Source organism: Corvus cornix, chromosome 12, assembly GCF_000738735.6.
Source record: "Corvus cornix cornix isolate S_Up_H32 chromosome 12, ASM73873v5, whole genome shotgun sequence".
Lineage (NCBI taxonomy): Eukaryota > Metazoa > Chordata > Aves > Passeriformes > Corvidae > Corvus > Corvus cornix.
In genome coordinates this window covers 6,842,725-6,856,703 of record NC_046342.1, presented here as the reverse complement: position 1 = coordinate 6,856,703, position 13,979 = coordinate 6,842,725, and the positions used below count along the sequence as shown (strand labels likewise).

Below are 13,979 nucleotides of genomic sequence, written 5' to 3'. Positions count from 1 at the left end.
TTCTAGTACTCTCTTGGAAAATTTAGGGCCTCATTCTGCAAAGTCTTGTGTGATCCAATCTCCCAGTCAAGTGTGGCAGACACTCAGCACCACCTTTACTATCTAGCACTTCTCCAGGTTTTATGTATTTCAGAGCTGGAAGTCAGTCTGCAGTGCCTTGGTTTTACACAACACAATATCATAGTAAGAGTATCAATAATTTATAGTAGCCTTAAGTTTATATGACCAGCAAAACCAAAAGATCACCGTTTTCACAGGACTTTTGTCAACATATTAAGGGGACACTGTCAAGCAGATGAGATAAAAACTAACAGGTTTTTATCTATTATTTTCTTTTACAGAGGGAGTAGAGGAGTTTTTATTTGATGCTTTGAACATCTCTGAAACAACTTTTTAAATGCACAAAATTAATAAATAAAACTTTATTCTGTCAGACTAGCCTAAGAGACCCACCCACCAGTGACACAGACATAGAAGAAATTAATCAGTCTCATGGACCCTAAAGAGAAACATTAAGTTTGGTTTCAGATTGTTCCTACTATCATTAAACCTTAATATGAGTTAAAGCAATTAATTGTTGTTTTAAACATACATCTATTTTGAAATTTAGATTAAAGACATTAAAATTCTGCTTAAGGCTGCTAGCTGATTTGTGATTATTAATGAACTATGTAATACATGTTGCAAATAGGTTCTGTTAAAGAGTATCTGATAATTTAAAAGGTTATGATCTCCAAAGAATAACAGGAACAACCTTAATTGTACTTTATTCCCTTCCTGCTAATTAGTCTCTTCCAAAAGTCTGATTATTATCATAGTCTTTAAACCTTGTCCTGCTAATTAGCAAGTTTAAGGTGTTCTGCATCTATGGGGGACCACAATTCAGGAAATGAGAACCTTCCACTGGCAGTGTCTGCCCTTCAAACTCTCAGGGTTCAGATCCAGGGATCTCTCACAGTGAAAGCATCCAGTCAGATAGAAAGCATGTTGCAACAGAATTAAAGCTCAAATTGTACAGAGTCTTAGAGACCAGTGTTAAGACATTGCATTTGCTAACGAGTAGGAAGCCCACAGTACAAATGGAGCACTGTGATTTGTACACTCATGATCAGACCACTGTGTTTTGCATTAGCTGCTATTTCTGACTACAGTCACAAGTGCATGGAGAACCATACAAGGATTCACAACCTTCTTTCAAAAAGCAGATGAAAAAATGCAGCAAAGTCCTCTGTGCAAAACAAGGATATAGAACAGGAAATACAGATCAGGAAACACAACCAGCATACTCATGACACTGTGGTCCACACAGCTGAGCTATCTCCTCTGGGGCCTCATATTGTGCTATTTTTCATGTGAAACCCTTAGCGTTTAAATAAGATAGCTGACACAAAAATACAAATAAATTCATTAGAAATGTACAATGGACTGGACAGTGCAGAGCGAGACTAGGGGAGAGTGGGTAAACATTCACCCAGAACTCCACAGTTCACATCTCAACACCAGATCTCAAGTGATGGATAATTTGTTCACTTCTGCAGGCAAATATGAGCTGGCTTTAAACCAAGTAGCTGAAGCTGTACAGCCAAGCTCAGCACTAAATGCAAGCTGAATAAATAGTTCTGAAAATCTGGAAAGCTGCTGTACTGCTGCTGCAGCCTGAGCCCTGGGCAGCCGTGCTGTGAGCACAGAACTCCCTGGGCCAGAGCAGGAACAGGGCTGCCTGCAGAGCTGCAGTCAGCCAGGGCTGCTTCACACCAGCAAAGGGCACAGCTCACAGCCAGCTCCACAGGCAGATATCCTGGTTGCTTTAAAAGAAGGGCAATGGCAAATGAAAAGTACCAGTCTTGGATGGTGAGATCAGTAAACTTCAAACGGCTCATCTGGTTTTTTTCAAATTCCATGTATAGCAAGTGAACACATTTACTTATTTACATAGCCCACAATAAACATTAATCTTGTTGTACTGGAAACAAATTTAGTCTATTTTTCCATCATTAACTTCTGCACTTCATAAATGCAGTATGAGAACTGAACAAAAAACAGGATAATTTTATCTTTTTTTCAATTGTAGTTATCACTTTCTCTTGCAAATCTACTTTTGAAAATGTGTCTGCATCATTCATATTGACAGTGTCCCTTTAAGACAAGGAATCAACCACTCAGTGTGAGGCCTTCGAACAAATATTATGTATATATAACTGAAAACATAAACATCTAAAAAGGCTATTGAATATGTAAATTATTTATATGTATGTTTGTAATACTTGGCTATATTTTATAAAGTAAAGATATTATTTTGCATTTTAGAATAGGAAATGATACAGGATACAGGTCTTTACTGGAGATTAAATTAGTGTGAAGTAATGAACATAGTACCCAGAACAGGAGACATGGTAAAGCTTGTAACAGGAAATGATTTATCTGATTTAGGAAGGGACATTTTCATTACCTCAAAGTATTCTAGATCTCATCAACCACTTTGTAAGATTTTTTTTTTTTTATACCTGCATTTCATTTCCTGGAGTTACACTTTATTATAGTTTCTCTGATAGATAAAGGTGGGAAATGTTGGTTCTTTTTGTTCATTGAATAATATACAGCAAGTGTGAAACTCATTATACTTAATTCCTGTGGTGATGACCTAATTAAAGCATATCTTCAACTTACCTTGGGTTTGAATGCAATCAGTTTCAAAACCATTTCAACAGTGAACACTCCTGTGAAAACCATATTCATAATGTCCATCGCATCATTAAATAGTTTAGACTGTCCATAGTGCTGTGAATGAAAAATAAAATACTTACAAAAGTAAAGGCTTTAAAATATTAAGTGAAAGCAAGGCAGCTTAAGACAAAAACACAGCACAGGAAAACATTTTCTAGTAAAATTTATGAAGCACATCTATATATGTGGAAGATTAGCTGAATATCCCTGGTCAAGCATGGAACTGTTTAAGTCTATTCTGTTTAGGCACTGAGCAGAACAGAATTGTCATTCCTCGACATCCTAAGGGAATCTCCAGAGAGATGGTTGTGAGAGGAAAATGGTTCCCTCAAAAGAGGAGTATTAGACAACAACATTTTCCCAAGTTTTATATGCAAGGTTTTAAAATTACCCAGGCTTGTGTCACACCTGCTTAGAAAGCCTGAAGTATGGTAGTCACAAAATAACACAGTGTGTAGGAGGTGTATTTTTCAGAGGACACAGTGCATGCAAGTTTAATGAAAAAAGCAGAATGGTTTTATAAACTGAATCCAAACCATTCTTTTTCTTATCAAAATCTGAAATACTAGGGAAAGAAAGAGTCAATTAGCAATTGTCACAGAAAAGTACTGTGATCAGAAGTGCTTTCTTTAAAATTCCACTCCATGAAAAATACAGGTTGCCAGAAATTAAAGGCATCGTATCCTTCCCTGCAATTTATGCCAACAGCTTCAAGAGAGTTTCTGGTTTTCCTACCTGCATAGCCAAGCAAAGGGTGTTCAGCATGATGAGGACAAACATGATGTACTCAAATCCAGTAGAATTCACCACATACCAGAACTTGTACTGGTAAGGATTTTTTGGAATATATCTACGGAGAGGACGTGCCTTCAAGGCATACTCTACACACTGACGCTGAAAGCAAATACAGCAAAAATTGTTAGACTGTAACTCAGCAGTTAACCAAAGTGCAAATTATTAAATATAACTCTCAAAACCAGACAGTCCAGCTACTTGAAGTAGGGCCTTTTTATTATTAAGTGTTAATAAAGTGCACAAGCAGCTCACCAATCCTCACTTGATTATTTACAACTGTATCTAACCATGTCTAACCATATACACTGCTCAGTCACATGCAAAAATCAAATAATGCTCATGGAAATTCTGGAGGGTTTTGCCTTTTTACACGAATATATTATAGAACATACAGGTATAGTACATATAGTCATCTATAAACCATGTCTTTACTCCCTTTTCAACTACCAATGGGCTTGCTTAGCATAAAACCATAGAGTCAGCAAAATAAATACTGAGGTGGTCTTACTTCTAATAGCTCACTTAAATTGCCCAGCAAAATCACATATGTAGGAACATCATGGATTCATCTCATAATCTATTAGCACCCCAAATCTTCAGGGCTGGGCCTCCCACTTGTCTCTGGAGGAATTCTTACAGGCCCTGACTGACAGGATACATGGTGCAGAAAGAATCCTGGCTATGGTCTCATGCTTGGCTTTCTTTAAATGAAGTGTGTTACAGTCAGCTAAGAATACCTGGAAAATTGTGAGTTATGAGTTTCTCAGCCAAAGGATTAAACAGTAAATAGCGACAGATTTTTGTAATTTTAATCTGAATATCCCCCATTAATTTCTAAATAAATGGGGGTGAGAAGTGGAACATTTTGAACACCTGAACTTTGAACACTTTCAGTCTATTCAGAACACAAAAACTGTTTTCCGGTTCTTAGTGTAAAACCTATCTCTGCCTCAGGATAACCTGGCAAGTGCTGTATTCTTATTAATGTGACACCAAAAAGCAAGATGCTAAGAAGCCAACAAGCTTAGTGGACCACCTTTCACAACAGAAAGACTGATGGATTGAGCTCACAGAAAGAGGAATGTACAACAACCTCAATACCCAGTTAAATAAATACCCGGACAGCAAAAAACTCAAATAAATAAACGCTAAGCTATGTGTCTGGTGCCCTCTTCTGCCCCAAAGCAGAAAGGAAGTTCTTCATGCATAAACAAAAAAGGCTACTTCTAAAACTTAAGAATTCATTATTCTTTTAACCTGATTTTTGTCCAGTTCACAGTTCTTGTACTCTTGTTCTCCCTGTTCTTGGAATGTAACAATCACAAAACCAACAAATATGTTCATCATAAAGAAAGCAATAATGATGATATAGATGATGAAAAAAATGGAGATCTCCACTCTATAGTTGTATACAGGTCCTACATTCTCGCCATTTGAATCTATGGCTTTGTATAGCAGCCTGAAAAAAAAAAAAAACAACAAAATTTTATCTTTATTACCATTAAAATGAGAAAATATTAAAGTATGCAGACTCAGAGGACAGGTTTCAGAAATGGTCTGATGTTCACTTTTATCCTCCTTTACTTATTGATAGTGCTTTCAAGAATATAGAAACCAGAACAACCACAGCACACATTGCTATATTCTTTTTTTCTGAAAGAATTAAGATAATGACCCAATGGTTGTCATTTTCATTTATTTATTTATCCAAATAAAATTTTCTCATTTAGGGAATTAGTGAGTGGCAGTTAGCTCTTCCTAGGTTTCTCTATGAGTGTACTACTGCCTGATTTTTTAGTAAAAGGTTTACTTGAAGGCCTAAAACTTTAACATTATTTAAGGACCGTTAATGGATAAGCATCTAAAATTAGAGCTTCCATTAGAGCTGAGGACTAGGTCCTTATAGTAAAAGTAGCAAGACTGGGAATCAAACAATATTAAAAGCTCACCTTCTCTTACTTTTCCTGAAACATGGGATAAGTGCACAGATTCAGGATAATGTGTTTTTTACTTCCTCCCTCTTTACACCACCACTTAAAACTGCTTTACTGCCCAAAAATATCTGGTAAATGATAGTGAATTGTTCTGGAAAAAGCAACTCTCGTAACAACGCTGTGAAAACATGGAGAACCCACTCACGCTGGCCAGCCTTCAAAGGTGGAGACTGTAAAAAGGGCCATCATAGCAGACAGAACATTATCAAAGTTGAAATCACTGTTTTGCCAGACCCTCTCTTTGACCATGGGACTATCGACATCTCCATCCTTATAAACGATGTATATTCCTCTGTGGGAAAGAGACTGTCATTAGTGAAATACTGAGCTAACCTCAGAGTTACTCAATGCACTATTCAAAGCTCTTTCTTTTATTCCCCCTCATGTCTGTTTTATTTCCTTGCTAACCTGTGTTTTCTGGTGGATTTAAGATAACAATTCTGATTTGCACAACCCTAAATGGCCTGACATGTGCCTGCCCGTACACAGTTTAAGTTATTCAGAACAAAATGTGTCACATTCTTAGACCAAAGGTCTCCTCACCGGCATTCCTCGGGGTTCTGTTTTGCCTCATCAGTGCACTTGTAGAATTTTCCCTACATATAAAAACAAAAAGCAATGATAAAATGCAGAATATGCAAAATACATGCTTTTATACTACAATTGGCTCAGGATGGGATCAGCCCAGTTCCAGCAGCAAACCACCAAGAATTCAATTCAGCTTTGCTTTTCTTGATGCACTGTAAGTTCTGAGAGTGTCTTACCTTGAACAGCTGCACCCCAATACAAGCAAACATGAATTGCAGCAGAGTTGTAACAATCATGATATTACCAATAGTTCTAATAGCCACAAAGACACATTGAACAACGTGCTGGAACGAAAGAAAAAAATGTGTTTCAATGCAATTTGTCATGGACTACACACCACAAAAATCTATTTCCATATTCTTTTTTAAAATTACGATTTTTGTGTTGCCAGTATTATATCTAATACTGTAATTGGACTTGTTTTCTAAATTTGTCTGTAAGTCTGTTGACATAGACCCATCAACGTCAACTGGCTAAAAACTACACAAGCACTATGGATAAACAACTTAAATGCACTGACATGTTGGTTCATCACAGTCCAAATCTGCTCTCAGTGGCAGTTCCTTCACACACAAAGTGCTGTAACTGTGGGCAGAGCCTGGGCTGGTTAAGAACAGATATGTTTAAGAATCAGGAACTGATTTCTGTCTTTGCTCTGTGGACTTCTGTAGACAATTTTTCTTGAGCAAGAATTTTTAACCTGAGGCAGGACTGAAGCATCGAGCCAACAGAAATATAACTTAAAAAATAAAAATAAACACCTTAAGTCCTTTTGCTCTGTTTATTGCCCTTAGAGGCCTCAAGACTCTTAAAACTCTGAGAATCTTCACGACTGAAATAGCACTTGATCTAGGAGAAAAAAAAAATTATACCGTTACTGTAAAGGTAACAGATTGCATTACAGAATAACAATATCCTTGAGAATTCCTTAATCATGAAATTTTTTTAAAAAACCTCCAACCAGAACTCTCAAGATATATATATACAATACTTTTACTCTTTATTGATTCTTTATTAATATTAGAAAATAGTATTGATCTCATGAACACCATAAAAATCATTTGATTTCTGGAGCAAATTTGGAATTAACAGTTCAGAAGCTCATCTAAGACTATAATGTAGCAAAATAGTCCCCAAAGAATTTTTCAGTGTTGACAAGCTCTTTTGAAGACACTGTGTAAGTCCTGTAAATCAATGAATCCTTCAATTTCCAGCTAACCCAAGATCAAAAGATTTCAAATGACTTCCATTCCCTCTGTTTAAGTAGCTAGGACTGCATTTTGAGGAAATAGTGCACAGTATTTCAAAGAACACCCTGTGAAACTGAAAGCTTGTGCAATAGGTATTCTGGTACCAGCAGAGTTCAGTGGGGAGCAGCTGCCTGAAACCCTCCCCTGTTCTTTTAAGTCACCAAGGCTGTCACAGATGATATTTAATAGGGGAAAACCACTCAGTGAATCAATAAGCACCTTTAGACTCTTTTATTGTGTTTAGTCCGACCCAAAAAAAGCAAAACAAACCTCGCCATTACCACTTGCAGTCCTGCTTAAGGTACAACTTCTCCCCCCTCGAACACTGTCTAGTTCTATATCCCCACAGGTCAATACTGAAAGACCAAGCTCATGAAATTAGATTGTAGATGTGATAACAGCTCAAGAGAAGGGATATAAACCTCCTGAAGCTCCAGGAAATACCTGTTATACCATACAGTGTCACGGTGCTCCTCCTCATTCTCTTGGTAATAGTGGGAAGTAGTAATTTGTTTCCAGCCCATATTAGTAGTGAATTACAACACTCTCCATGCAAATCACTGCCTCTTGCCAGCCCCATCCCTGAGCACTGACACTGCACACCCACACACCGTGGGGGAACAAAAGGAGCTGAAACACTGATTTCAGTAGAAAACCCCAGAGCAAAAATAAATCATTCACATTATAAGTATAGTACTTACTGAATCCCAAAAGATACCAGAGAAACGCCCACAACCAGCAAATCCAGCAAATTAAAATAATTCCTGCAGAAGGACCCTTTATGAAGGAATGCTCCAAAAGCTGTCATCTAAAAATAGAATTGTTACACACTTAGTCTATATTTCAATTTATTCAAAATCACATTTAGGCTGTTTACAAGACACTTGCCTAGAGTGTGAATGCATACAATACTATCTCGCTTTCTAAAATCCTTTGATATATAAAACAATCCCTCCATGTACATTAAATCTTTCATTTAAATCAGAAAAAATCGACTCAACAACATCAACAAATATGCTAACTGTTTCTGATGTCAACAAATGTTTTCTTTTGTGTAAGAACAGATGAGGCTGAGATGATTACACTGAATTAATTTGGCCTTTGTTAAAAAATTTGCTACAAAAACAACACTTAAGATTTCCATGTTTACTAAACTGTAGGGTCCAGATTCTGACTCCTAATAATTCATACTATCTTAAGAATTGAAGAAGCTGAGAATGTACTGCAAACACCTGAGGGTCAAAGCTGGTACAGAAGCAGGACAAGGCTGTCCCAAGGCAGCACCACAAGGCTATTCAGCTTTGGCTTATGGGAGACATGAATGGGTATCTTGGAATAACCTGGAACAACTGAGACATGTTTCGTATTATGTGTAATCAAAGGTCACTAAATCTTGCTGTTCTGTGGGGAATACCAAACATTGCTCTTCCTTTTGGACTTTCTCTAAATGTTTTGGTTTCTGTCCCTATATTTAGATGAAAAAATCTTACAAAGTGGATCTTGTGTGCGTCACTTTCATTAGGATCCAGTGATAGAGGCTATATTAATTATGGCTGCAGCCAGCACCTGGGCAGATGGTTTGGGTATCACAAAGCTGAATTTGACTCCTAAATCCATTAATTAGACCCCCTACCATAACTGTAAATAAGTACCAGTCTAAAAATGCACAGAGGAGTCCACTTAAACCCTTAGATGCAAGACTCACCAGCTGAAGAGAATATTGCATAAATCTTTCCATAGTTATGAATTAAGTCTGAAATACTGAAACTAAAAACTCATAACAAAAATAAGGATACCTCTGAAAAATACCTCGTGGTCAGCTCAGTCACATGAATTCTAATTTCTTCAGCCTCAAGATCCTCCTAAAGAGCCTGAGTACTGAGCTATTCCTTGTTTTCCACAGGTAAGAAAAATCGACACCATCTAGAAAATATCTGATACTGACTGTGCATTATAATCCCTTTACTTTCTATTCTGTTCCTCAAGGTGTAGTGAAGAGATTTTATTTCATTTCCCCTCACAGCAGATTACTACAGCCTTCAAGACAGTTCCTCAGGGTAGGACAGAGCCCCAGGCAATTGGCATCTCAGTGCACTGCATCCCTATCCAGTGTGCAGACATTTCCAGGCCTTCTGCATGACAAACCATCACCACCAGTAAAGGATGTACATATGCAAAGGAAAGATGCATTTTTTTGGAAGTTCTCCTCTCCTTATTCTCATGGTTAAGCCCTCTTTTGTGGTGATCAAAATACTAAATATTCCTCAAAGCTAGAAGAGTAAAAATGCTAAAGCTTTAACCTATGCCACAGCGTAAGAGATATAACATAGTTATATTACAAAATTTCCATTAAATTCCTAGCTCTTTCACTTACAGCTGGACAGAGTACATCTAAACTCATTAGAATCAGTGGAAGTTGGACACTAAAATAAACCCGAATATCAAACTAACATCTACCTACATCTACCCATTTACACTGTAGTATGTTATGAGCAGCACACGAAGTTTCATGTAAGACTCCCACAAAAATTAGGTCAATAACTGACCTAAAAGCACAGGTGAGGTACATATTTCCCCATCTTCACTCATACTTCAATCACCACAAAATCCTAGTGGAAGCATTTGCTAGAACTCTCTCAAGCAAGTTTAAATGGTGTGGGATTAGCACAGTGGGGGGAAGTTGAAAGCACAAATCCCTACCCTGACCTTTGCTCTTATGTTTTCACCTTTCCCAAGTTATCCAAACAGGATTTCAATGTCATGTAGGGATTACATAAGAGAATTCTTAAATGCTTTAGCTGATGTTGCAGCTCTTCTGTTATTCATGTCCTCATCCATACATTCAGCACTGTGTGATGTGGGAATCCTTGTTTGAGAGCAGTAAGACAGAGCACAAGGAGACTCCCTACGTGCTGAGAGTTATTCTGGTTTAATGCTTGGTTTTTGTACAATTTCCTTTGCTACAGGTGATAATATTGCCTCTGGTTATCCTAATTTCAGTTTCATACATTTTTTGCCTGGAAATTAAGGAATTCTATTGTTACTGCAGGTCTAGTTTTGAATTTTCTCCTTGCAGAACACACTCTTCCTGTACAACTCAGATACTGTGGGAAGCACAGCAGAGGACATGGAGGGCCCCAGCCATAAGCAAGCAAAGCCAGAGTCTGAGACATGTTAGTAAAGCAGGCACTGTGTCTGTGTCACACCCTGACTGTTCACTACATTTCTATGGTGCAGCTTATTTTCCTTTACATGTGAATGCTCTAAAGAGCTTCCTGGAGAAACCAGAGTCAGAAGCATCAAAATTTTTGGCTGTAATGTGGCTTCTTGTTTCCTTGTAATATTTTACAATGCCAGATTTCAGCAGCCCAAGCTCTAGAGTTTCCTGCTTCCCTTCTTAAATTGCTCAGCACCAAAACCTTTCGCAGTTTTCAGGAATGCCGCTTTTCTTAACACACCCAGTGATGCCTCTTTATGCCACTCTTCATAATTCCTCTGTCTCCTAGAAAAACACAAATGGAACTGCAGGAACTGGAGAACCTGCTGCTCAGAGCATGTGGAAGTCTACTGACTCTCTTCTGCCACAGGTATAATGGTAACATATGTTTATGGCTTCTCAAATTCAGAGTTGGGAACTAGGCTGATCTAATGCTACAGCTCTTTTCAATGCTTTGTTCTCTCCTTTAGTCTGGCCTTTCTCTAGCAACAAAAACCCTGGATATTTATTTTAGCATGCTACAAATAAGAATAATCAATTCCATAGCAAGCTTCTCACTGCTGAAAATGTGAAATAAGGGGATAAACATTAAGCCTGGGAGAAAATTCAAGCATAAAAATAGTCTATTACTTACAGTACAGCTTATCTTGTAAACAGCCCAAATATTGCACCAATTAGTATTAATCAAATTGCATTGTGAAGAGTATGCACAGCAATATGAGCAAAAGCTGGGAGAAGAGATTTTGTTAAGCTTAATCCTCAACTGGAAATGCATAGTTTATGTACAGATTCTTAGTGTGCCAGCAATTTTTAACTGTATAAATCAGGATTACTCAACCAAAAACTTGTGGTGAGAATAAGCACAGCATGAAACACTTATGAATCATGTATAAATCTCTGAAAAAATATTTTGCCAATTTCCAATGAAAATTTTAATTTCCTTGTTCAGCATTTTGTTTCATGTGAATGCAATTTTCAGTTATTTGGCTTCTTTACCAGAGTAAGTCTTGTACATTGAAAATCTGAGTAACCCCAATAGATATTCTTAATAATCAGTACACAAACTATACATTAAAATGCCAATTCTTGGCTCATGCATGGGTAATACATTTAAGCAAGCATAATTATGCCTGTCTGTGAATTTAAATGTATGCCCAAGATAAATGCAAAGTATCTTAGTGTATAGATAGATAAATGCAAGATATCTTGCAAGTCCTATTGCAAGAAAATAGTTATCTACTATTTTAGCTCTGTGGATATAGTTCAGCAAAATAAATGAGAAATTACATGCTCCCTCCTTATAAGACTGATTATCTCTTTTGGAAATGCCAGAGCAAGGAGAAGGAAAAGCTCATGCGCAGTGATTTATTTTTCCCTTTTCTGACAACTGTAAGTTTAAAAAGGGTAAAAAATGAATTATTAAACTGATGTAATGATAAAAAACCAGCTTCTTCATGCACCCAATGGTAAAAAAATAACCAATCAAAACTATGAGGAACTGTCAAATAAAAAAATCCTCTAGTTTAAAAAAGTTTAGCTTTGATCGCTGAGAAAAGGCGAAGAACACTTCAAGTGCCTTTTCTTGGCAGGTGACACACAAGGAAAATCCTTTTAAACAAGCTTCCTTTAAAAACCTGTTACCTTCAAAATGATCTCAAATGTAAACATACTAGTGAAGACATAATCTGCATACCCTAGGATCTGGAAGGTAAACAAAAAGTTACAAACATTATTGCTAAAGCTGCTTTTGAGCTAACAAGGATCAATTAACAATGCATTACCTTTAACAGGATTTCAACAGTAAAGATGGCTGTGAAAGCATAGTCAAAGTAACCAAGTATCTGCAAGGTATAATACGTGCCACAGTAAGAAATCCATCTCTTAATAATTTTTACAACTTAGACCACATACACAACAACACCTGAATTAATCTTAGTAGATAGATGGAGAATTTACACAAAGTAGTTTAAAATTCCAGCTATTGTGCAACCATTTTTATTTGCTTAAAAATTTAAAGGATGCCACTGTGCTCAGGTATTAGATTTCACCCCTCAACAATTGACAGGACCCAATAGGCAACAATTTCTTTCAATTCCCTCTACCAGCTTTCACAGGTACTTTCGTCAGTCTTTATCAGAGACCCAGAATCTTAAACAAAGAATAAATACTTTTTACTAATGTCTGAGGTTTTTACCAAAGTATTGCATCACAAAATAAAATATCAGTGGATGCTTCTAGACTGCAGATCATTCCACATTCTGCTACATTGTACTGTTCCTGTATAGGCTTGTCTAGAGTGTCACAAAACAAATTAATTAATAACTAATCACTTAAAATCAACACCACAACGCTTTTTCCTTGAAGTGGGAAGATACAGTAGGTATTTATTTGTAGGAAATTTAAAAGAACCCACAAGAGTTGCACAGTGATACAAAATTTCTTAGAGGATTGTGGCTGTGGGATTGATTGCTCTTGACAGGCACACGAACAGGTATCTCAGTACCACCCAGAGTTTTGGCCACATCACTAACACCTAATTCAGTGAACTGCAGGAGGGTAAGAGGTTAGCCTCAAGGATGCAGCAATCCACCTAGCCAACAGCTGTGCACAGAAACATCTTGCCTGAGGTTCAGCAACTAACCAAATGGGAAGGAGAAATAAAATAAAGAGACAACACACAAAGAAATTAGTCATGCTAGATCAAATAAAAGGAGATCATTTTTTCCCCCATATTCCACTGATCATCACATCCTTCTGTCCCTTGGTGTGGCTGAAAAAACAGGCAAATATTAAAGCCATTCAACAAAGATTGATCAGCCACCAATTCACTCTAGACCTAGAATAAAATATTTAAAGGCATTCCAGTTTGTAAACTTTCATTCTGTTGCCCATCTGAAGGAAGGAACATGAACACTCAAGGCAGTAAAAGGAAAATGATGCAGGCCTGGGGCACATGAGAATACTTACAGCAAGAGGGCAATGCCCTCCTGAAATCCCTCACACATTTTGTCTGTGTCCCAAACAGAAATAATCTTTTCAGTTACCACCACTCTCCACTTACATTTTCCTAATGCTCCTCTAGTTACAAATACAATTATCAGCCCTTGAAGCTGTTTCTATAATAACAATTTCAGTATTCTCCACCAGCTCTCTTTTTCCTACCCATTAGTGTGATTTATTTATAGGATTACATTGGTCCAGCTTTACAGCTATGGGAAGCACACTGCTCTGCTGAATAGTGCATGAAGAGTGTCTTTGTGCTTTGGCCTCTTTTTACCTCTGGAGAAAGTTTTTGCTTTCTGGTTTTTACTAAAGTTTCTGGAAAAATGTTCAGAGAGTGCCAACAGCCAAAACAAGACTTTCAGAGCTTGCACCAGCACCAGCAAGAACTAGAGAGGTACAACCTCTACA

At 37.3% G+C, this 13,979-nt stretch overlaps 1 protein-coding gene across 19 annotated transcripts in view; it reads right to left on the bottom strand.

Moving 5' to 3' along the window:
• Positions 1-13,979, bottom strand: part of CACNA1D (calcium voltage-gated channel subunit alpha1 D) — a 172,101-nt gene that overhangs the window by 46,039 nt on the left and 112,083 nt on the right. For 12 of the 19 annotated variants that reach the window (XM_039558772.1, XM_039558786.1, XM_039558789.1 and 9 more), the window contains exons 21-29: positions 12,350-12,409; positions 8,053-8,159; positions 6,863-6,950; positions 6,278-6,385; positions 6,057-6,109; positions 5,659-5,805; positions 4,777-4,978; positions 3,460-3,618; positions 2,668-2,778 (exon numbers count right to left, since the gene is read on the bottom strand). In XM_039558772.1, the coding sequence (XP_039414706.1) occupies positions 2,668-2,778; positions 3,460-3,618; positions 4,777-4,978; positions 5,659-5,805; positions 6,057-6,109; positions 6,278-6,385; positions 6,863-6,950; positions 8,053-8,159; positions 12,350-12,409 (1,035 nt within the window). Of the gene's footprint in view, positions 1-2,667; positions 2,779-3,459; positions 3,619-4,776; positions 4,979-5,658; positions 5,806-6,056; positions 6,110-6,277; positions 6,386-6,862; positions 6,951-8,052; positions 8,160-12,209; positions 12,270-12,349; positions 12,410-13,979 lie in introns of all 19 variants that reach the window. The other 7 variants (XM_039558790.1, XM_039558773.1, XM_039558777.1 and 4 more) reach the window with 3 other exon arrangements.